At 45.4% G+C, this 24,967-nt stretch overlaps 2 protein-coding genes across 4 annotated transcripts in view; both read left to right on the top strand.

Annotated features, from left to right (window-relative positions):
- LOC117673519 (uncharacterized) overlaps nt 1-23,310 on the top strand; it is a 28,125-nt gene extending 4,815 nt beyond the window's left edge. For 2 of the 3 annotated variants that reach the window (XM_034430936.2, XM_034430946.3), the window contains 2 exons: nt 3,770-3,899; nt 4,725-7,836. In XM_034430936.2, the coding sequence (XP_034286827.2) occupies nt 3,770-3,899; nt 4,725-6,640 (2,046 nt within the window). In that variant the 3' untranslated portion in view covers nt 6,641-7,836. Of the gene's footprint in view, nt 1-3,769; nt 3,900-4,724; nt 7,837-21,877 lie in introns of those variants that run through there. The other variant, XM_087884835.1, reaches the window with a different exon arrangement.
- LOC148116105 (zinc finger and SCAN domain-containing protein 12-like) lies at nt 13,828-19,445 on the top strand. Its single transcript, XM_087884923.1, has 4 exons — nt 13,828-13,896; nt 18,218-18,790; nt 18,977-19,091; nt 19,233-19,445. The coding sequence occupies exons 2-4, from the start codon at nt 18,395-18,397 to the stop codon at nt 19,325-19,327; spliced, it is 606 nt and encodes a 201-aa protein (XP_087741049.1). The 5' UTR covers nt 13,828-13,896; nt 18,218-18,394; the 3' UTR covers nt 19,328-19,445.
- Nucleotides 23,311-24,967: the final 1,657 nt, after the last annotated feature.

The raw sequence follows: 24,967 nt of genomic DNA, 5'->3' as shown, positions 1-24,967 counted from the left end.
ACCGCTGCCACTGCTGCCCGCCTTCACCAGGCCCGGCTGCACCACCACAGGCCCGGCTGCACCGCTTTTCCTTTGGCATGGACGGCAGCGCGGGTGAATGCAGCCCCAGCTGAGGCCGCCCTGGAGAGCGATCGACACGCCACCTTGCCCACCTTCATCGCCTTCATGTGCTGCGTGTGGAAGGTGCTGTCACTGCCGCTCTTGCTACCCTCCCATCCTGCCTGGCTGCAGAGTGCAAATGTCCTCCTGCCCAAAGCAACCCCACCACCATTTGCTTTCATTTCATGGTGGGAGAAGGAAGAAAGCGAAAGGTGGCGGCATTTTGCTTTCTTCCTTCTCCTACCGTGAAACGAAAGTGAACAGCGGCGGGGTTGCTTTTGGCAGGTGGACGTCTGCATTCTACAGCCAGGCAGGATGGGAGGATAGCGAGAGCGGCGGCAGCCCCTTCCACATGCAGCGCATGGAGGCGACGAAGGCAGGCAAGGTGGCCCCGGCGTGCCTGTTGCTGTGGAGGCGCGGCGATCGCTAGGTCAGGGTGGCCTCGGCTGGAGCTGCATGTGCCCATGCTGCTGCCCAGGCCGAAGGGAAAGCGCCATGGGCTCCACAGTGGCACTGCTGGGCCTGGCCTGCTCCCTGCAGGAGGGGCTACCGCCCTGCTGGCGGCTTCCACCCCTCACAAATGCACCGCAGCTGAGCCTCCTTCCCCTGGAGCGCTGGACTCCGTGGGCTGAGTTCCCGAAGAGGCGCCAGCAGGCAGGTGGCTGGGTGGGAATCCAGTGGGCTGCTTTGGAGCCCCAAGCCCTGCGGAGCCAGCACAGGAGGCACAGGCAGAAGGCTGCTTTTTACATTTCACCCCTGGGTCAGTCACTTCAGCCCGCCTCTCAAGGCTGTTTTGGAAATAGATTGAATTTTTTAGTAGTTATATACTGCTGGGCTCAATCATGTGTCCAGGTAGTTCACACTTTAAAACAGGCAAAACAATAGGAACCCCTGAGACATCCTTCATTTTGGGAAGGCCAGTAAGGAGGTTGTGAATGTAATTTGCAAAAATATGGTGGAATAAAAGATTTACACTGGGAGTTATTCTTTCTTTTGAAGAAGTTAAGCTTTCTTTTCTGAGATTTAAGGAGATTCACCAAAATGGATGAAGAACAAAGACACCCCCCCCCCCGGCTCCAGCCTGGCTTGTAAGAATTGCATCCATGCCAGTTTTGTAATGCATTACAGAAGTTGTACATTGGCTCTTCCCGGGGGTTTTCAATTGTTTTGTTTAGGAAAGAGATAAGAGGGCTAAATGGTCCCTCTTCCTGTGATTAACCAGGACTGAACCTGCTTAGCTGAGAAGATCAGCTGTGGACACCCAATTAATCATAACATGTAATCAGGAAGGCAATTACTACACATATTGATCATTTCAGGGAGAACCTTTTGCTCCAAATCACCTAGATCAGGGGTGGGGAACATTGGCCCTTTTATGACTTGTGGATTCCAACTCCCAGACAAGTCATAAAGGGGCCATAGTTCCCCACCTCTGGTCTAGATGGAGACAGTGTTGTGTGTACCCTTCCCTTAAGAGGTAAGGGGGTGGTTTTATTTATTCATCAAATTCCTACACTGTCCATCTCAGCTAAGTGACTCTGGGCAGTTCATAAAACAGTATAAAAACATGATTAAAAAACACAATTAAAACGGTTAGAAACAGGATTAAGATTTATACTTTAAAAGTTAAAGAGTTATTAACCTTTTAGCTTTGTTAATTTTTAAGGTGGAGGGAGCACCCTCAAGCCACCAGTCATTCCTGAAGTTTTGTAACGCTGTCAGCCCCCACTCCCATGATTGGCAGAATCAGGTCTTAACACTCCTCAAGAAAGTCAGAAGAGTGGCCACTCCAGTGGTGGGTTCCTCCCGGTTCGGTCCGGTTCGGCCGACCCGGTAGCAGTGACGATATGACATTACCGAACCGCTTCTTCCCACCCCCGCCCTCCCACCCCCCCACGTTATTCTTACCTTTTATTTGGTCCCACCCCCAATCTATTGCTGCCTCCTGAGTCCCAGCTGATGACTAGAGGGGAAAAAACTGTTTAAACTCTTGCCGCGGGGCTTCAAAGGGCCGTCCTACAGCTGATCAGTGTTAAAAGTAAACAAATGAGTTGGGTTGTAAGTGCGAGGACTGGTCGTAAGTGTGAGGACCTTCCAGAAATGACTGACCAGCTAGCCACGCCCACCTAGTCACATGACCCCCCCAAGCCACACCTACAAAATAAGCCACACCCACAGAACCAGTAGTAAAAAAATTTAGAACCCACCCCTGGGCCACTCACTTTACCTAGGTAGGTAAGATGTTCCAAAAGGTGGAGACAACAGCAGAGAAGGCCCTCTCCCCTAGATCAGGGGTCTCCAACCTTGCCCTAGATCATACCAGTCAAAATTCTTTTAACTAATAAGATCTGCAACGTGTCCACCCTGCCTGATTAGGTGGTATGGATCGATTTAATTGAGAAACAGTTCCGCACATAACCTGGTACCACAAAGGACTTTAAAAGTAACAACCAACACCAACACTGGGCCCGGAAGCAAAATAACTCTCATTTCAGCTTGTGCAGCAAAGGTGTTACATGTGTAACCTAGAGACATCCAGAACTGCTTTTTCCCCTGCATTCTGCACCACTTGCAGCTTCTGAATACTCTTCAAGGGTAGCTTCAAATAGAGCATACTGCAGTAGTCCATCTAGGAAATGATCAGGGCATGAGTGACTGAAAGGAGGGCTTCTTGGTTCAGGAAGGGGCATAACGTGCACATCCGAAGTTGACAAAACACCCTGCTAGCCATGACTGCCACCTGCATGAGTCAGAAGGATCCCCAGATTACACACTAGGTGTCAGGTTTCGATGTCATCTCAAATAAATTGCACTCCCAAACAATTAATCTTTGCTGAAATATTCCATTTATTGAGTACGACAGATCTGGCCCCGACTTCGTCATAGCCGATATTAACCCTCTGACCCCCAAACCCTTCCCTTTCCATTCCCCAATTCTCATCTTCTCATTGGCCATCTTCCAAATCAGTCTCCCCAGCTTCTGACCTCACCCCACAGGAATGTTCCCCCCTCCCATCCCATCTCCTAGGGGATATTATCTACAGAGAAAATAAGTAGGTGAAAAGTCAAGCCTCGTCTCCTCCTTTTTATGGCAGCATCAGAATGCTGACACTAGGTCCTTCTCGGGCAGTGCAAACCCATCCACGCCAAAGATGTTGAACCCCCATATGTGGAGGACCCTCTTTTCCACAGTCACTCATCTTAACAGGTTCAGTTGTAGCCTGTTGTCCCCAGTCCAGACTCCCACAGCCTCCAAGCGTCATGAGAGCACATTCACAGCATCACTTACTTCACCCAGAAGATGGTACACTTGGGTATCATCTGCATACTGATGATACTTCATCCCATAGCTACAGATGATCTCACCCACCAGCTTCATAGAGATGCAAAAAAAAAAAAAAAGAACAGAGGGAGCATTGAGCCCTTCAGCACCTTACAATGCAGGATCATAGGCTGGGCCTCTGTTGATTGGGATCGATCCCCAGAGGAAGAACGTACAGCAGCACAAAACTGCCAGTCATTCACAGCTCCTGAAGTCAACTCAAAAGGGTACTGTGGTTGATGGTATCAAACACTGCTGAGAGGTCAAGATGATTTCATCCCACTCCTGCCAGAGATCATCCAGAAGCATAACTGATGTTGGTTCTGATTCTGTTCCTTTCTCATTTAGGTTCCTGTGTCCTTTGAGGTTAATTTGGCTGTTAATTTCACCAGTGAAGAATGGTTGCTGCTTGATCCCAGCCAGAAAGCCCTGTATCAAGAAGTCATGTTGGAAACGTCAAGGATGGTGGCCTCTTTAGGTAAAGGTTCCTCTGGAAGACAATTTAAGTCACATTGAAGAGTCACTAGATGGCTTATTTACATATTAGGAAATAATGTTAAAATGAGTTCTCTTTTTATCTTATATTAATTTCTCCACCTCCACGGTCTTCTAAGTACCACAGTTTCAGTTAGAAGAAAGGGATTAGTCTCATGACCAGTCCATCTAGAAAGGATTGATATGCAGTCTTGGGATGTTCCTTGGGCTCTATGTCAATACTGCAGAGATGCTTCATCATCATCCTCCTCATCATCATCATGGAGGGAATGTTTTTGCTTATTTCACATGCCCTAATCAGCACCATATTTCCTCTTACAATGATATTGCAATAAGGTGTATATTGTGGCATTGGATGCAACTTAGGTACATCACATCTGACAAAGGTGTGTGCTCCACCTCATGGTGTTAAGATCTGAGCTGCAGAGCATCGCATTGGTTGTCGTTATCATGTTGTTTTAAATTGTTGTAAACCATCCAGAATTACATGAGATAAGCACTCATGTCAACCTTTTGAATTAATAAATAATATTCATGTTGTCGTTTAGCCTGCGGCTCCCCCGCAATTGCCAAAGAATAGATACAGGCTAGCTAGATCACGGATGTCAAACTCGCCATGTCACATTGCCGTCATGTGACATTTCGCGATGTTTTCCCCCTTCGCTGAGCTGGGATGGGCGTGGCCTGTGTGTAATGCATCCGGCCCACAGGCAACCAGTTTGACACCCTTGAGCTAGAGACTTTCATGGGGAAAGCAAGTGGTATGTTGAAGACTTTTCTGATTTCTTTTTTTCTCCCCCTCAAGCAGTTGATGATCCAGATACTGAAAATTACCAAGAGCCAGGGGTGGTGCCGTCACAAATAATCAAAATTGAAATACAAGGAGACACAACTGCAGATAAGTGTGACAAAGGAAGAAATGAGGAAAACCAATCTTACAATTGGAGAGAAAAATCCATTCTTGAATGCACAGAAATGGATAACTTCCTGACCCAACAGGATTGTAAAGAAAGCAGAATGGGAAAGTGTCAAGGAAGCGATGAAATACTTCAAGCAAAACCCAGCTTCAGTAACCAGTGCAAAACTGGAAAGAGTTTCAGCAAGAATAGTAACATTATTCCCCATAAAATGATCCATACAAGGGAGAAGCCGTATAAATGTGTAGACTGTGGAAAGAGTTTTAGGTGGAGAGGTAATCTAACCACCCATATAAAGATCCATTCACGGGAAAAACCCTATAAATGCACAGACTGTGGAAAAAACTTCAGTATGAACAGTTCCCTTACTTCTCATAAAAGGATCCATACAGGAGAGAAACCGTTTCAATGCACAGTGTGTGGAAAGAGCTTCAGTTTGAACAGGTGCCTTGTTTCTCATAAAAGGACCCATTTAGGATTGAAACATTATATATGCAATCAATGTGGGAAAAGTTTTATTTTAAGCAGTTCCCTTACTAATCACATTGGTACCCATACCAGAGAGAAACTATATCACTGTACTGACTGTGGGAAAAGCTTCAGGTGGAAAAGTCACCTTACTTCCCATGAAAGGATGCATACAGGGGAAAAACCATATGAATGCAAGGACTGTGGAAAAAGCTTCAGTATGAACAGTTCTCTAACTTCACATAAAAAGATCCATACAGGAGAGAAGCCCTATCAATGCATATTATGCGGGAAGAGTTTCAGGTTGAAAGGTCATCTTACTTCCCATAAAAGGATGCACACAGGGGAAAAACCCTATAAATGCATTGAGTGTGGAAAGAGCTTCAGTATGAGTAGTTCTCTTACTTCTCATAAAAGGATCCATACAGGAGAGAAACCTTACCAATGCTTGGAATGTGGGAAGAGCTTCAGCAAAAGCAGTATTCTTAATTCCCATAAAAGGATCCACACAGGAGAAAAACCTTATAAATGTCTGGATTGTGGAAAGAGCTTCAACAACAGGAATCACCTGACCTCCCATAAAAGGGTCCACACAGGAGAGAAACCCTTTAAGTGCACAGAGTGTGGAAAGAGCTTCAGTTATAGTGATTCCCTTACTTCTCATAAAAGGATCCATACAGGAGAGAAACCCTACAAGTGCATGGAGTGTGGAAAATCCTTTATTCAGAGCAGTCACCTTACTTCCCATAACAGGATGCACACCGGGGAGAAACCATATAAATGCATAGAGTGTGGAAGGAGCTTCAGCAGCAGCAGTTCCCTTATCTGCCATAAAAGGATCCATTCAGGGTTGAAACCTTATATATGCAAGGAATGTGGGAAGAGTTTTATTTCAAGCAGCTCCCTTACTAATCACATTAGTATCCACATAGCTGAGAAACTCTATCAATGTACAGAGTGCGTGAAAAGCTTCAGGTGGAAAAGTCAACTTATTTCCCATAAGAGAATACATACAGGGGAAAAACCCTATCAGTGCATGGATTGTGGAAAAAGTTTCAGTCTGAACAGTTCCCTTACTTCTCATAAAAGGATACATACGGGAGAGAAACCATATAAATGCATAGAGTGTGGGAAGAGCTTCAGCAAAAGCTGTAACCTTACTTCCCATATAAGGATCCACACAGGAGAGAAACCCTATCAGTGTACAGAGTGTGGAAAAAGCTTCAGTTTGAACAGTTCTCTTACTTCTCATAAAAGGACCCATACAGGAGAGAAAAAAATATACATTAATGATGTGTGGAAAGAACTTAATGTGGAACAATCAACTTATTTCCCATAAAAGGTCCCATATGGGGAAGATGCCTTTAGCGATTGAAGTGTCCTTAAATTCCTGTGAAATAATCCATTATGATATCAAACATGTACTGTACAGTAAAGACATGGAATGCAAAGAACTTCATTCAAGATTTTTGAACTGATTTCTCTTAAAAGGCACCATTTGAGGGAAATATGATGTAAGCAAAGTGTGTGAAGTGCTTCAAAAGTTTTTTTTTAATTGTTCCTTTGAGGTAGTTCTTTCACAGGATTTTTGGCAAAGTTTTTGGAAGTGGTTTGCCATTGTCATCATCATAGGGCTGAGAGAGTGACTGGCCTAAGGTCCCCCAGCTGGCTTTGTGCCTAAGATGAGAATTCTCTTAGCTCCTATGAAAATATCCACACAGGAGAAATCCATAAATGTGTGTCTGGATGAGAGCTTGTAGAGTAGCAGTCTTACTTTCCATGAAAGGATAAACTATATAAATGTAAGAAATTTAGTAAGAATTTCAGTACAAGGCGCTCTTATTTCCCAGAAAAAGTTTCATGCAAGAGACAGTACAGTATGAATGTATGAAATGTATAGAAAATCACCCTGTTGATCTGTCTTACTTCCCAGAAAAGGATCCACTTTAAGGATTCAGGAGTACAAGGATCCTGTGAAAAGAGATTGAGGCGGTCTTTCTTCGTTTGGGGGATCACCACAGGAAAAACTGAATAAATGTATGGATTATGGAAAGAGCTGCCAGGATATCTGTCTTAATTCCAGAGGTATTACCTCCTAATTAGGTCCTGCTCATGAGAATCTGTTATTAAAATGTCCCATTCATTACACCAAAATCTCTGCCTGGTCATATGGGTTTATCTAGGCAGAAGCAACATCTGAACCAAGTCTGGGATCAGGCTTCAGGCTTTGTGGAGAGCTGTGCAAGCAAAGCAGGGGAAAACTGTTGTGCATTTTAGCTATAACTACTGAAAATACCTGCTTTCCTTAAACTCGTAATGAAGTATTAAAGCTTGGTTTTAAAATCAGTGAAAATCTCTGCCAAATGTTTATGACTGTTTAGCTTAGATCTCTGGGTGCAAAATCACATTAATCCTGCTGAAAACAGATGAGCAGTTTATAATTGCAGCTGTGGCCTCTTTACTTGGAAAATGGTTTATTGATTCCACAGTGATGTATGAGCAATATTTTTAAATAAAGGAACAAGTTCAACTGAACTGTTCGTTGGTCTTCAGTTCTCAGCAAGGCAACCAGAACAATATTTTCTACTCTTCTATCATGAAGAAATAACATTCAGTTGAAAGGGAATTCTTTGTGGATTCGTTTGGTGTTATATTCCAGAACTACTGTTTCTCAAGGATTTTGATGTCACTTTAGTGCCTCTATATTAGTTAAGGCAGATTCCGGAATTTGTGATATCAAAATGATCAGAAAGGTCAATCCTACTTGAAGTTTGAGAGGGCCAGGCCATTACAAATTTGAGAAGCCTTGTCTGACATGATTTTAACTCTGTGCTTTTAATCTTAATGTAGCTTTTTTTAAAAAAATGTATATCCTGAGTATTAATTATATTCCTCTTTTGAAGGGTTAATATAGTAAATTATTTGGAACAGTTGTGCAGTGTAAATGTTGTAAATGTAATATACACCAAATGAAGCTAAAAGAAAAAATGTTTAATTAATTAATTATCATATTTATATACCGCCCTTCTCCCAAAGGACTCAGGGCGGTGCACAGCCAAAGTAAAAACATAAATACAAACATTAAAATACAGTTAAAAAGATATATATGCATTTGGCCCCATAATTAAAAAAACAATAACAAACCTATTAAAAACATTTAAAAATGTGTTAAGCCAGCCCGGCTTGCTGAAAAAGAAAGGTCTTTAGGGCACGGCAGAAGGCACCGAGGTCTTGGATTCTTGGTATCTCTGGGGGCAGCTGATTCCAGAGGGCAGGTGCCCCCACAGAAAAGGCCCTCCTCCTGGGGGCCACCAGTCTACATTGCTTGGCCGCACCCTGAGGAGGCATTCTCTGTGGGAGCGCACAGGTCGGTGGGAGGCCATTGGTAGCAGCAGGCGGTCTCGAAGATATCCAGGTCCTACGCCATGGAACACTTTAAAGGTGATAACCAACACCTTGAAGCGCACCTGGAAAACCACTGGAAGCCAGTGCAGCTCACACAGGAGAGGTGTTATGTGGGAGCACCATGCGGCTCCCGTAACTACCCGCACAGCCACATTCTGGACCAGTTGGAGCCTCCAGGTGCTCTTCAAGGGGAGCCCCATGTAGAGAGCATTGCCATAGTCCAGGCGAGAGGTGACGAGGGCATGAGTGACTGTGCATATGGAATCCCGATCTAAGAAGGGCCGCAACTGGCGGATCAGGCGAACCTGATAAAAAGTCCCCCTGGCTACAACCGTCAGATGTTCCTCCAAGGACAGCTGCATATCCAGGACGCCCAAATTGCGAGCCCTGTCCGTGGGGGCCAAAGACTCGCCCCCAATAGTCAGTGATGGTGTCAACTGACTATATCGGGATGCTGGAAACCACAGCCACTCAGTCTTGGATGGGTTGAGCCTGAGCCTGTTCCTCCCCATCCAGATCCGCACGGCTTCCAAGCACTGGGACATCACTTCAAGGGCATCATTGGGGTGGCCCGGGGTGGAGATGTGCAGCTGGGTGTCATCAGCGTACTGGTGGTACTTCACCCCGAAGCCACGGATGATCTCACCCAGCAGCTTCACATAGATGTTGAACAAAAGGGGCGAGAGGACCAACCCCTGAGGCACCCCACATATGAGGCGTCTTGAGGTTGACCTCTGCCCCCCTGCCAACACAAACTGCGACCGGTCCGAGAGAAAGGAGGAGAACCACTGTAACATGGTGCCCCCCATCCCCATAATACGTTTCAAAGGTGCTTTTTCAGGAGGCAACTGGAAGGATTTATATTCTTTGCAAACAGGTAGTCATTGGCATCCTTTTAGAGGGTCTCATCCAAGAACGTCTTCATAGAAAAAACAAAAAAGTCCAGTTGCCTCGTGAAAAAGCACCTTTGGGACAACCATGACTTTAACAGATTAACAGAGTTGGAAGGGACCTTATAGGTCATCTAGCCCAACCCTCCACCACACAAGCAGGAGACCCTATACCATTTCTGACAAATGGCAGTCCAATCTTTTCTTGAAAGTGTCAAGTGATGAAGCTCCCACAACTTTCAAAGGCAAGCTGTTCCATTGGTTGTGGTGTTTTCAATTGTGGTTTCCGGTGCTGCTGGAGGCTGGCTGAAGGCTTCATGCTCAGCCAGGTAGAGAAATATTGGGAAGGGTAGCTGGTGAGTCCTTTTGCAGTCCACAAGTTCTGCAGGTCATTTTCTTTTCACCCAGAGCTAAAAGTGAGGCTGTTTTCCAAAGCTGTGTCACTGCTGGGATGCAGAACAGAAATCTAAGGATGGTTTGACATTTGATTTTCATGCTGTGACCTCAAGTGCCCTGAGCAACCAGATGCAGATTTTGTTCAAGCCAATCTTTCCTTAACAGGGTCCTTTTCCAATGATGCTACACCAGGAGATTCCCGATACCATAAAGCATGATGAGGAAGTCTAAAAAATAATAAAGACAGGCAATCAGAATAGAACTGGAAGGGCCTTCAAAGTCTTCTAGTCCAACCCCCTGCTCAAGCACAAGTTCCTATTACCCTTTCAGATAGGTGGCTGTCCAGTTTTTTCTTAAAAACCTCCAGTAATGAAGCACCCACAACTTCTGGTGACAAGATGTTCCACTGGTTAATTGTCATCACTATTAAGAAATTTCTCCTTAATCCCAGGTTGCTTCTCTCCATTAGTTTCTTTTTATTGTTTCTTATCTTGCCTTCTGATGCTTTGGAAAATAAGTTGAGCTTTTCTTGGGAGAAGCCCCTCAAATACTGGAATTCTGCTATCATGTCACCCCTAATTCTTCTTTTCTGTAGACTAGCCAAAGCCCTCAGGAAGAAGACTCGCGACCCAGTTGAGGAGAATCTGAGAGTGCGTTTTCCCGCCCAAACCTGACAGGCACTTCTCTCCTGCCATTGGCTCGCCAGGCTCACGCGATCCGGCGAGCTTCGTTCCCCGCCCCCCCCCCTTCCCCAGCGGGTTTAATAATAAAGACCTGTCAAAGCCCTCAGGGAGAGAAAACGGGAGAGCCGCCCCCAGCATAGAAACGTCTGAGGAGATTCAGCGATTCTCTTTTTCCCGCCGAAACCTGACAAACGCTTCTCTCCCGCCATTGGCTCGCCAGGCTCACATGACCCGACGAGCTCTCCTCCCTTCGCTCCCCCCACCTCTCCGCGGGTTTCCGCCTACCGGCGCCAAGGAGGGAGAGGTAGCTCCGCTCTCATACGGGGCGACTGAGCATGCGCGCCTCCTCGCTGAACACCTGGCCTCGGTGAGACCCCGCGTGCCCTCACTCACTCGCTCTCTCGCTGCAACTGTTGCTTCGTCTTGGCAGGAAGGGCGCCGAGCAAGCGCCGAGCCCTCCTTGTGGGAAGGAGGCGAGGGGGACGTGCAATGGGCTCATTCGGGGACAGTCACCCCAGTGATGTGGAGGGAAGAGTTTGGCTTCCCTTTGCATGCACGAAGACCCCAAACTTGGGCAGGAAGGAAAAGCCCAGGCTCGCCAGGAGGGAAGGGATCTGGGGAATATTGGAATAGGAATAATGGATGGAAACTGATCAAGGAGAGTTACAACCTGGAAATAAGGAGGCATTTTCTGACAGAACAATCAACCAATGGAACAGAAGTTGCCTTCTGAAGTTGTGGGAGCTTCATCACTGGAAGCGTTCAAGAAGAGACTGGACTGGTCTTCTAGTTCAGCCCCCTACTCAAGCAATAGAATCTATACCATCTCAGACAAGTGGCTATCTAGTCTCTTCTTAAAAACCTCCAGTTATGGACCGCCCATGATTTCTGAAGGCAAGCTGTTCACTGGTTAATTGTCATCACTGTTAGGAAGTTTCTTCTTAATGAGCCACCGTGTTTCTCACACAGGGGACAACCTTGGCAGGACCCAGGAAGGTTGCCAGGGTTCCACACTTTTCTCTTGGCTTTTCGCATCAAGCCCAGGCTGTTGGGGTGTGTGTGTGTTTGTGAGATGAACACAACGAAATGCTTCAAGAGGACAAATAAAAGGACAAATATTTGTGCTGACCAAGGACTTCAAGTCTCCTCTCCGACGGGATACGAATGAAAGGCCACCATGAGATCCAAGATTCCCTCAGAGCCAGGAGGAAGATTCGCGAACCAGCGATTCCTTTTCCCGCCCAAGCCTGACAGGCACTTCTCTCCCGCCATTGGCTCGCCAAGCTCTTGCCGAATGCCTGGCCTCTCTAGGACTCCGCACTCGTTCTCTGTAACCGTTTCGTTTTCGCGCCAGACACGTGCAGAACCACCTCGTGGGAACGGAGGCAAAGAGAGGGATGGAGGGCGTGAAATCCTAGTCAGTCCAGATTCCCTTTGCATGCAGGGGGGGAACGAAGATTCCCCAACTCGGCCAGGAAGGAAAAGTGGAAGCTCGCCGGAAGGGAGGGGGATTTGGGGGAGCATTTAGTACCCCCCTCACCAATTTCCTGGATAAAGCCTTGAGAGGAGACAGAGACGGATTGTTATTGTTGTTTTTGCATTACAAACTCAAGCAGGAACATTAAACGTTGTGCAGAAATTGGGGTGCATCACTTGTGGTCGCAAATGGGTGTTTAATCCCCTTCCTCCCAAAAAGGATGGAGACTTTTCAACAGCTGAAAAAGCGGATACCCACCCAACCAACCACGAAGTGGCAGTGGTTGGGCACCCTGGAATCGGTGGGGATTTTAAAAAAGGCAGGATGGAAACCAGCCAAACCAGGGAAGGGAAAAGAAATCCCTTCATCTCCATAGCATCTTCTCCATCGTGTTTTATGTTCGCGATCCCATTGTGAACCGGGAGTAAAGGTATATAGTTTCCTGCCTTGAGCAGGGTCTTGGACTAAAACAGTGGTCCTCAACCTTTTCTTCAGCATAGACCTCCCCCTTTAAATACCTTTTGGAACCATGAACCATGGCCACAGACCATGAAGACTTAACTCAAGATTTAAAGCACTTTTGTAGACCTCTTGTGATGACATAGAAGCCCCCCCACCCACTCCGCAGAGGTCCATGGACACAGGTTAAGTACCACTGGACTAGATGATCTCTGAAGACCTCCAGACATATAGATTCTATATTCTAATCAGCACCATATTTTTCACACCATGATATTGCAATGATATATATGTTGTAGCATCAGTTATGAAATCCCTTCATCTTCTCCATAGCATCTTCTCCATCGTGTTTTATGTTCGTGATCCCATTGCGAACCGGGAGTAAAGGTAAGTAGAACCCACCCCTGATGTATGTCAGTACCCACATATATGATATTATATTAAGTTCCAAATAGCACAGTCTTGGAATGTGCTGGAATTTCTAGCATGTATACACTATTGAAACAGGACGTCTGCGTTGGCTTGGGCATGTCGTGAGAATGGCTGATGGTCGGATTCCGAAAAATCTCCTGTATGAAGAATTAGTACAGGGAAAGCACCTCAGAGGGAGACCACAGCTGAGATATAAGGATAACTGCAAGAGGGACCTAAAGGCCCTGGGAATGGACATTAACAACTGGGAAACATTGACCTCTGATTGTTCAGCTTGGAGGCTAAAGACGCAGCACAGCCTTCTCCAATTTGAAGAGACACTTGTTCGGCAGACTGAGGCAAAGAGGCAGTCCCGGAACCAGCGAAATCTGGGGGCTGGGCAGGGGACAGAATGTATCTGCCCTCCGTGTGGAAGAGATTGCCACTCTCGAATTGGCCTTTTTAGTCACACTAGATACTGTTTTAGGACCTCTTTCCAGAGCACGATGCCATAGTCTCTTGAGACTGAAGGATGCCAATGCAAAATTATATGATACAGAGAAACAACACAGTCTAGGTTAGGATGTATACATGAGGACAGGAGGTAGAAAGGATTCACCAAGACTTGAAGAGCCAACGGATAGGAGGCAGGGAAGTTTGTCCCAGCGGTCCAACCGCTGGGCTTCCAAAATGACGTTAAACTGACATCGTGCCCTAAATAGAGGTGGATCTGGATGTTTGCTAAGGTTCCCCGCCTCAATTGCATTGTCAGATGCGGCTGTTGTCTTCAGGCCCCACCAGGTGGCGCTCTCTTGCCGTCGAATGCCACTGCGCATGCTCCGCCCCGAGTCCAGCTGGAGGGGGAAGACTGGCTGTGAGTTGCACCCTGGAAATCGAGATGGGGAGGGGGAGGTTGGCAGGAGGGGATCCCGCAACCTAGAGCCTCCCTGGTGGGGAGGACAACTCCCCCTTCCAGCCCTAGGCAGAGCTTCCCCGGCCAGTCCTTGCAAGGAATGGGGGAAAGTGCTGGTCCTTCCCCCCCAAATGCTCCATAGCCGGTGGCAAGAGGGAAAGACCCAGGGTCCCCCAAAAGAAATTGCCGGACTTGGAATCCCAAGGCTGGGAAGCAGAGGGAGAACACACACACCCCAATCCCGCTCTTGGCTGTGCACACTTTGGGGGGAAGGAGGAAGATGGATGGGCTACTCCCTGCCTTTGTTCCCACGGGGAGGATCACCTTGTGGTGCTTCCCCCCTTCCCTTCCATAGCTATTAAGAATGCAGGAAGAGGATGTCTCAAAGGTGCTTCTTCGTTTTTTCTTTTTTTTTTTCCAAAAGGCAACTGGACTTTCTGGTTTTTCTTTGAAGACGTTTGGCTTCTCATCAAAGAGGCTTCTTCAGCTCTGACTGGATGGTGGGGAGCTGACATCTTGACCTGTCTTGAAAAGCCAAAACAAGAAAGTCCAGTTGCCTCTTGGGGGAAAAAAAAAAAAAAAGCACCTTTGGGACAACCATGACCTGGATGACTGGGAATCTCCGTAGACAGGCAGGAAGAAGATGAGGAAGGTGAGTGGCTCCTTTGCTTTTCAAACTTCCAAGTGGAAAAGAGAAAAGAGTTGGGAAAGAGGACTCTGGAGGGAAGCCAAAAGAACCGTGTTCACATTTTGCATAAACCAGGATCGCTTCCCAGCATTTCTACCCAAAAATCTGGGAAAGGGACTTTCTGCCCTCTGCTAATGATCGTTTTAAACTTCTGGGAAGGGTCCAATTTTAAATTTCAAATGTTGGCAGGGCTGGTAAGAAACCCCCCCCCTCCAAGAATTTTTCTGCTGTCCCTGGAGTTGCACCTCTGCAGAAGGCCCTTCCCCCCCAAATGAGGGAGGGCAAGAGATGTTGGGAGGGAAAGAGGGTTCTGAAACCACACTGTTGCTTTGCACTGATGTGTGTGCTGCCCAAATGTGTGTGATAACACAGGGTGCGGCTTGTGATTTGGTGCATGTGGGACCAGCATGTTGGCTTGTATGTGGTTTGGAGAGTTAGAGGATAAATGGGATCAATAAAGGAGAATATTCGTAGCTGAGAGGCCCTTGGTGCTCTCTGAGCTTGCTTGTTTTCTTGCAGATGTTTCAAACTAGGTAACATCATCAGTCCTAGCACTGAAGATGTTACCTAGTTAGGGTAACGAAACGTCTGCAAGAAAACAAGCAAGCTCAGAGAGCACCAAGGACCCCTCATAAATGGGATCATCGTGAGGTATAGCAAAAATCTGGGTTTAGTCGTCGTCATGGCCCACGTGACCATGAGACTGCTCAGGAGACAACACTGCCTGTGGCCTGAGCTGGAAACCTAGCCTGTAACTTCACTTCCCAGCTGTCTGAAATGGTCTTTCTTTTGGAAAGACAGATGGTAGCAACGACGTGTCAACATGGAACGGAGAGGAATGTATAGGAAAAAGCCAGAATTAATGGTACGGTATTAGAGAAAGGGAATAGTTATTTGTGTGTCAGTGAAACAGAGGGAAATCAAAAATGGGATGGATCTTTTGGAAGATGGCTGGATCTCCTGGAATGGAGTTGATCAGGAAGTGAAGGTTCAGCTTTGATCAGGAACAGCTGGTGACGAGGGGTTGCGTGTTTTGCTCCGGGGAATGGTGAAAACGGAAGAACCAGAGACAAATGGAAGGGAATGTTACTTTGATGGAAGCATCAAGAGCAAATCTTGAGGGGAAATGGATAGAGGAGAAAGAGTGAAAATGAAAATGTTGAATGGAAAAGTATTAGAACAGGAGGATTTCCAAGATTGGCGTGAAACATAAGTATCAAAGGGTAGACATTTATTTATTTTTTATTTATTTTATTTGATTTCTATACCGCCCTACTCCCGAAGGACTCAGGGCGGTGCACAGCCAAACAATAAAACACATACATACAAAATTTAAAAGTAGAATAAAATCAAATTAAATAATTTTGGCCCCGACAAATTTAAAACCCCAAACTTTTAAAACCAATTTAAAATTGAATGTATAAAATACTAAAAGATATTTAAAAATTAAAAATCTTTTATAAAAGAGGGAGAAAATTAGGCCAGGCCCACCTGGTGAAATAGTAAGGTCTTTAAAGCGCGGCGGAAGGTGCGCAGATCCGGGGTCCTCCGTATCTCTGGGGGGAGCTCGTTCCAGATAGTAGGTGCCCCCACAGAGAAGGCTCTCCCCCTGGGGGCCGCCAGTCGGCATTGTTTGGCTGACGGCACCCAGAGGAGCCCCTCTCTATGGGAGCGTACCGGCCAGTGGGAGGCTATTGGTGGTAGTAGGCGGTCCCGCAAGTACCCAGGTCCTAAGACATATATTTATGAAATGTTATTTTATGTGGCTGCCTCTTGTCTGCAAATGACTCTAGGCAGATTTCTATTTAAAAAGTAAAAAAAAAACAACCCAGGGAGAAGAACCAGGAGCATCCAGGATAAAAAAAATGTTACAGCTTGCTATAGCGATCAGTATCCAAGAAAAAAAGAAGAGAAAGGCAGAGATGGTGGAAAGATTGGGCAAAACGGGTACAGGGTGTTATTGGAGAAATGTGAAAATATATGTCCCAAAGGAGTTTTTTCAGGAGGCAACTGGACTTTCTTGGTTTTGCTTTTGAAGACATTTTGCTTCTCATCCAAGAAGCTTCTTCAGCTCTGACAGGATGGTGGGGAATGGAAGGATTTATTTATCTATTTCCCACTGTCCTGTCAGAGCTGAAGAAGCTTCTTGGATGAGAAGCAAAACATCTTCAAAAGCAAAAACAAGAACGTCCAGTTGCCTCCAGGAGAAAAAAAAAAAAACCTTTGGGACAACCGTGACCTGGATGACTGAGAATCTCTACAGACTTTTATAGAATAGAATTCTTTTTGCCAAGTGTGATTGGACACACAAGGAATTTGTCTCCGGTGCATAAGCTCTCAGTGTACATAAAAAATATAAGTGATAAATCATGGAAATTGTATATGTTATGTTTTACCATGGCTGTTCACTGCCCTGAGTCCTGTTGGAGAAGGGCGGTATACAAATTAAATAAAATAAATAAAATAAAATAAATGGTCATAGTCATAAATACATTAATCATGAATCATAAGATGCAACACTTAGTGATACTAATAGGATACTAAATAAGCAATCAAAATCATACTAGGAAACTAAATAAAACAATAGAAATTGTAAAGATACAAGCAACATTATAGCCATAAGTAGAAAGGAGATAAGTAATAGGAAGGATGAGAATAATTATAATAATAATACAGTTTTAGTAAATAGTTTGACAGTGTTGTGGGAATGAATTGTTTAGCAGAGTGATGGCATACGGGGGGAAAAAATCTGTCCTTAGTCTAGTTGTTCTGGTGTGCAATGCTCTATAACGTCATTTTAAGGGTAGAAGTTGAAACAATTTATTTTATGTGAGAATATAGTTGTGAGCAAGTATGCAATTTAATTTAGTTTGTGCCCAAGATTTATTTTTTTATTTTATTTTTATTTATTTTTATATGCCGCCCTTCTCCGGAGACTCAGGGCGGCTTACAGTGCGCTAAGCAATAGCCTTCATACTTTTGTATATTTTATACAAAGTCAGCTTATTGCCCCCACAAACCGGGTCCTCATTTTACCCACCTTAGAAAGGATGGAAGGCTGAGTCGACCTGAGTCGATGGCTTCTTTGCGTGATACTCGGAGGCTGCTGCTGTTATTCCTCTCTACAAAGGGAAAGTTGGCAGGTGTGAGTGTTAAATCTGCAGGGGGATTGGTTGGTTAAGTGTGTCTGGGGAGGAGTTTAGGATTATTCAGGTTGGAAGGATACAATAAGGTAACAATCTTATTGTTAACAGTCCTTAAACAGTCCTTAAACAATAAGGAGAGTATATTTTTTTTCAAAATTAAAGGAACATAAATACCAGTAGCACTTATATACTGCTTTACAGTGCTTTAAAGCCCTCTCTAAGCGGTTTACACAGTCAGCATATTGCCCCCAATAATTTGAGTCCTCATTTTACCCACTTCAGAAGGATGGAAGGCTGAGTCAACTCTGAGCCTGGTGAGATTTGAAGTGCCAAATTGCAGGCAACCGGCAGTCAGCAGAAGTAGCCTGCAGTACTGCACTCTAACCACTGCGCCTCCTTGGCTCATATATTGCCCTGTGTTTTTTCTCTTCCTCCTTGGATATTTAAGCTGAAGTCATCTCGCCTGGTGATCTAAAGGACTCTCAGAAACAGAGAGGGCTCAAAAGCTTGGTGAGACGTATCCAGGACCACCTCATGAATCCTCCTTTATGATTGAAAAGAATTTTATGGATCCACGAGATCTCTTGGCCCCCATTTGGACTTGTGTTGAAGAACAACAAAAAAAATGGAGTCAAAACTCCGAGCAGCTGAGAAAGCTGGAAAAAGGAACCGTCGGGGAACCTGGGCACGAACCAGGCAGAAAACCCTGAAGGAGGAAGCCATCACTTCAGAGATCCAGTGCTGGAGCTTCAGGAATGTCCACTACCAGGAAGCCAAAGGGCCACGAGAACTTTGCAGCCATCTCCATCGCCTTTGCCATCGGTGGCTGAAGCCAGAAAGACACACCAAGGCCCAGATGCTGGACCTGGTACTTCTGGAGCAGTTCCTGGCTATCCTGCCCCCAGAGATGGAGAGTTGGGTGCGAGAGTGTGGAGCGGAGACCAGCTCCCAGGCGGTGGCCCTGGCCGAAGGCTTCCTCCTGAGCCAGGCAGAGGAGCAGAAGGAGCAGGGAGAACAGCAGGTGAGAGACGCTTATTCTAAGACTTCTAAAGGGATATTAGGTAAGATAAACAATGTTTGAATTTCTTAAATATTTCCTAACTAGTTTCCTGGGCTTAAAGACTGCAAATTGTGGGCAGAGAGGGAAACTCTTTTTGTGTGTGCTGTTCCCTTCATTCCTTTCCTTTTTTCTGCCTGGAGTTAACAGGTTCTGGAGATGATCACTGAACATCCCGTGAGAAGGAAAGGCCTGTCCAATCCCGCTCCGGAGCTCTTTCCCACGATCACCTTCCAGAAAGGCCAAAGTTGGGACACCTCTCGTGGTAAGGGAGGGGTTTCTTCTAAGCCACATAAAGTTTCCCAGGGAGTCCATAGTTCTCCCTTCTTTGGTGGATCCTCTTGGGTGCGGTATCTCCCCACATTTTACTAAGTTTTGCTTCCACCATTTTTTCTCTTCCTCGTAGGGAACAAAATGATGTCGCTGGTCTTCGTAGGGGCATCTCCTTTTTCTGCTGGCGCTGAGAGAGCAGCTGGATCTCCAGCTCAGGTAGCAGCTTAATTCTTATCTTCCAGCCTGTCAGTGGCTCTGACCAAAGGATGTTCCCCAGGAAACTAGGGAGAAGCTGAAAATGGGTGTGTTTCGTAGCAGCCAGAGCGATCCTGGGATGGGCTCTCCAAAACTCTCATGAAGGTGTTGTGTTGAACCTGGGGACCGGTGCCATAGGGCTGAAATGTCAGACAGGAAGGACCTTCCCGCCCCCTTCCTGCAAACACCAGGAAGAACTGGAGCCAGTGACGGTTTGAGTGTCCAGAACCCATCTGCCAGCGGATCTAGAAGTAAACTGAGGTTACTTTCACCACATGGTCCTGAAATTCCTGCCGGAAACAATCAAGTTGATAATAAGTCTGCTGTTAATTATTCTTGCAAAAATGTTGCCTTGTTTAATTCATTTCAAGGGTCCACTTTTTAAGGTTTGTGAACAAATAGACCTTTTTCTGTTAATTGGGAGTATAGGTTTCCTGTTTCAGGGTCTTGTGTCCTTCGAGGAGGTGGCTGTGGATTTCTCTGAGGAGGAGTGGGCTCATCTGGATCCTCACCAAAAGGCTCTTCATGGAGAAGTCATGCTGGAAAACTCCAGGAATGTGGCCTCGCTGGGTAAGAGCTCTTGTGCACTATGTGTCAGGATTCCAAGTAATATACCCATAGCAAACAGAACTCCGAGGCAGGTAGATTCCTCAAAGAACTGTTTTATTGGGTATATCATATTGGCATGGACTGGTGAAAACCGACTCTAAAAGTTCCGGTGATTTTCACCTAAAAGTAAAAGTTTCAGCCTTTCACCAAACAATCAGTCACATGGTCCAATCAAGATGCCATCCAGTTCCTTGGTAACTTCACTCCTCTTTTCTTCAGCCACCTGTGGGAATGTCCTTGGTTCCCAGGAGAAAGTATTTTGTTTTGGCTACCAAACCCCAAATAGCTGTCTCTATTCCCCCACTCCCTATCCTTCAGTTCCATTGTGGCAACACTGAAACCCCAAAGATGGCCTCAGTCAGGCCAACTTCACACTATGACTTTATTTATTATTTATTTATTTATTATTCAAATTTCTATACCGCCCTTCTCCTTTCGGACTCAGGGCGGTGAACAGCCAAAATAAAACATTTATACATAAAGTACGATTAAAAATAGATTTAAAAAAATTAAATTTGGCCCATAGTTTAAAATTTATCAATTTAAAATCCATATCAAAATTTAAAATCAACCATAAAATCATAAAATCAAGAGAGACCGGCTAACTGAAAGAGATGAGTTTTTAGGGCCCGACGAAAAGTCCGGAGGTCGGAGATCACTCGTATCTCTGGGGGTAGATTGTTCCAAAGGGTAGGTGCCACCACAGAGAAGGCTCTCCTCCTGGGGGTCGCCAGCCGGCATTGTCTAGCCGACGGCACCCTGAGGAGGCCCTCTCTGTGGGAGCGAACTGGCCGGTGGGAGGCTATTGGTGGCAGAAGGCGGTCCCGTAAGTACCCTGGCCCTAAGCCATGGAGCGCTTTAAAGGTGATCACCAACACCTTGAAGCGCACCCGGAAGTCCACCGGAAGCCAATGCAGCTCGCGCAGGAGAGGAATCACATGGGAGCGCCCGGTCGCTCCCATAATCCCCCGCGCAGCCGCATTCTGCACCAGCTGGAGCCAACTTTAAGGGCTTGGATGATACAAACAGAAGCAAGAGCCCAAATTATGGTTAGTCTTCTGTCTATATAAGAAGGAGGAAGAATGAAAAGCGTAGCATGTTGTCTATTTCTTTCAAAATACAAACCTCTAAAGAGTTTTAATCTGTCCGTATTTCTCTTTCAAAATTTTCCTTCTAAATTTGCTCTTCATAAATTGTTGGTGTATTAAAAACTCTAGTCTTTCAAAAACCTATTAAAGAATTAAAATAAGGAATATTTTTAATATGGTACAGGTTTTCTCTTGTCTGTCGTCATTATCATCTTCTTTTAATAATCCCTTGTGGGGTGGAGTCTGGGCAACTGAATAGAACTAGCAGAGCGTTTTAATAGCCGGGTGCCCTTCCTATCGCCAATGCAGAGTTTTTTTCAGCAGATATATTTTCATTGTGCCCAGAGAGAGAAATATCAGCCTCTACCTAGGATCAAACTCACAATCTCCTGATTGTGAGGTGAGAGCTCCACCTCTAGGCCACCGCACCACTCAATACATGCCTTAATTAAAAATATTTTATTTCTAAAAAGGCGAATCTGATGAATAATAATGAAAAAGTTTGAAATATTGCACAAAGTCCCAAAACGTGACACAGAGACACAAAGAGAACAAATGCTGATAGAAAAATGCCTTGCTCAACACAGGGTTGCGACAAGCCTTCAATTCGTTAAAAAACCTGCAATATCTGCTAAGTACAATAAAACAAAGCATGCCTGTATTGACTTTTATATGTTCTTCCTTTGCCTTTAAGTTCCGTTATTTTCTCCTTGGCAACAGTCTTTTTCTCACCACTTAATTTCACTGGTGCGCTTGTTCTTTTTCCCCCAAAGGAACTCAGAGGACTTTTCCCCGTACTCCACGGAAACGAACAGCCACAGGAGGCAAACCATATAAATGCTTGGAATGCGGGAAAATCTTCAGCAAGAGCAGCAATCTGACTTCCCACAAAAGAATCCACACGGGGGAGAAGCCATATACATGCCTGGACTGCGGAAAGAGCTTCAGTCGGAGCAGTAGCTTTTCGGCGCATAAAAGGATCCACACCGGAGAGAAACCGTATGAATGCCCGGAGTGCGGCAAGCGATTCAGTGAGAGCAGTCATCTCATCGCGCATAAAAGGATCCACACGGGAGAAAAACCGTACGAGTGCATCGAATGCGGGAAGAGCTTCAGTCAGAGCAGTAGCTTCGCTGCACATCGGAGGATCCACACGGGCGAGAAACCCTACAAATGTGGGGAGTGCGGGAAGAGCTTCAATACTAGTACGCACCTGACATCTCACAAAAGGATCCACACAGGAGAAAAACCCTACAAATGCATAGAGTGCGGGAAGAGCTTCAGCGAAAATGGGGCTCTGACGTCACACAAGAGGATCCACACAGGGGAGAAACCATACAAATGCACGGAGTGTGGAAAGTGCTTCAGTCAGAGCAGCTCCTTTACGCTCCATAAAAAGAGGCATAAAGGAGAGACGCCGTATATATGCATCAAGTGGTGAAAAAAAAATTCCAGTTTGCAGCTCCTTTCTTTCCCATAAAAGGGTCCACAAAGGAGAAGAAATGGCTTGAATGCATGGAGTTGGGAAAACTGAATCAGTCTTTGTACAACACATCTAGCAACCTCATAGATAACCCTATCTATGGGTTATCTATGGGTTATATGAGCGATAATTGGGGTGCAGTAAAGCCGAAGTACAAAAAAAATGGGCGGGATCAAGTGAAATAAACTAAATTTGACATTCTGTCTATGGCAAGAGTGTTAAACTCACGGCCCCCGGGCCAGATGCACTGGCCACGCCCACCCCCATTTTAGCAAAGGGGGAAAACGTTGCGATACGGCACATGACGTCAATGTGTCATCATGAGTTTGACATCCCTGGTCTATGGAGATTCTCAGTCATCCAGGTCATGATTGTCTCCAAGGTGCTTTTTCAAGAGGCAACTGGACTTTCTGGTTTTTCTTCGAAGACGTTTCACTTCTCATCCAAGAAGCTTCTTCAGCTCCGACTTAATGGTGGGGAATGGAAGGATTTATACTTGCAGACAGCTAGTCATTTGCATCCTTTTAGAGAGTCGTTGAGGTCACCTTTATCTGTATCCTCAGGGTCGTCTGGGTGGTGTAAATGGGTGTGGAGCCTTCTTGGAACTTTATCTTTATCTTTATTTGATTTATATACTGCCCTATTCCCAAAGGACTCAGGGCGGTGAACAGCCAAACGATAAAATACATAAATACAAAATTTAAAAAACAGAATAAAACCAAATTAAACAATTTGGCCCAGACAGATTTAAAACACCCCAATCATTTAAAAACAGATTAAAATTTTCATATTAAAAAGAAAAAGGGAAAAGATTAGGCCAGGCCCGCCTGGTGGAATAAAAAGGTCTTGAGAGTGTGGCAGAAGGTGCGCAGGTCCGGGATCCTCCATATCTCTGCGGGGAGCTCATTCCAGATAGTAGGTGCCCCCACAGAGAAGGTTTTCCCCCTAGGGGCCGCCAGTCGACACTGTTTGGCCGACGGCATCCGGAGGAGCCCCTTTCTATGAGAGCGTACCGGCCAGTGGGAGGCTATTGGTGGTAGTAGGCGGTTCCCATAGGAACTGCTGAAAGGACTGTGTTGTAGACAGAGATAGATGAAAAATTGAAAACTGAACAGCCCTCTCTCAACACCTGTCTGCAAGGAGTATAAATCCTTCCATTCCCCACTCTCCAGTCAGAGCTGAAGAAGCTTCTTGGATGAGAAGTGAAACATCTTTAAAAGAAAAACCAGAAAGTCCAGTTGCCGCTTGAAAAAGTACCTTTCGGATAAATGTGACATTATTTCTTTTGTTAAATTCAATCAAGCTCTAGTTAAATTAATTTAAAAATTGCTAGTATAATTACTAGACTCTCAAGTCACATACTTACCTATTTCCCTCTCTGGACACACCAAATTAAAATCTGGTGGCAGCATTTGGAGGAAATTTGGGGGTGATGGGGATTTTGTGGGCCATGTGGCCTGGGACTTGGGTCCTTTACTCAGATATAACAATATAGAAAGGTGAAAACATCACTGAAGGCATAGAAAATCCACTCAGGGAAGCAGTTTTTTTAATTCTTAGTGTATTATCTGATTGAGACTTCAGCCAAGGATGCAATTCAGGTTTAGTGCTTCCAGAATAATTTATAAATATATAGGGAGTCCTTCACTTAGTGACTGTTCAAAGTTACAACAAATCCTCTAAGACCTGTGACACCTGAAGTTCTGACATCAGCCCCTCGAGTCACATGACTACGTTTTATTTTGCACTTGGCAACAGGCTGGCATTTAAGCTGGTTACTTCTGGTTTTGGGGAAAAAACCAGTCAGTCGCAAACACTAGTTGACTTTACAACCACTGTGTTCATGTAATGACTGCTGCAAAAATGTTATAAAATGGATCTGGTTGTACTGTAGGAGCTTTTGTGGTTTATGGCCGTAATTACCAGACTCAATTATGGTCATAAGTCAAGGACTACCTATACCCTTGATTTATGCCATAGCTCCAGCAGGTTCTGACAGGTTCTGGAGAACCAGTAGCGGAAATTTTGAGTAGTTCGGAGAACCGGCAAATGCCACCTCTGGCTGGCCCCAGAGTGGGGTGGGAATGGAGATTTTGCAATATCTTTCCCCTGCCACGCCCACAAAAGCCACACCACGCCCCACCCACAGAACCGGTAGTAAAAAAAAATGAATTTCACCACTGCATAGCTCTGAATGCTTTTTGCATAGATCAGTAATGATTAACTGTCGTGGCTCTTTGGACCTCCAGACCATAGAGACAGGTGGCATGAGTGATGGCAAAAAGAAATGACTTCTAAGCCATGTAACATCTCATATCTTGTTGGAGGTCTTGCAACTATGACTGTTCAAGAGAATAAAACCCTGGAAGTCGCAGAGATACTCTTGGAGTGAAATGGGAGAGAGAGATTAAAGATATTCCTCAAGTTTCAACA

This window comes from Pantherophis guttatus, chromosome 2 (assembly GCF_059756535.1).
Source record: "Pantherophis guttatus breed Tessera chromosome 2, ASM5975653v1, whole genome shotgun sequence".
Taxonomy (NCBI): Eukaryota; Metazoa; Chordata; class Lepidosauria; order Squamata; family Colubridae; genus Pantherophis; species Pantherophis guttatus.
This window is presented reverse-complemented; position numbering and strand designations above follow the sequence as displayed.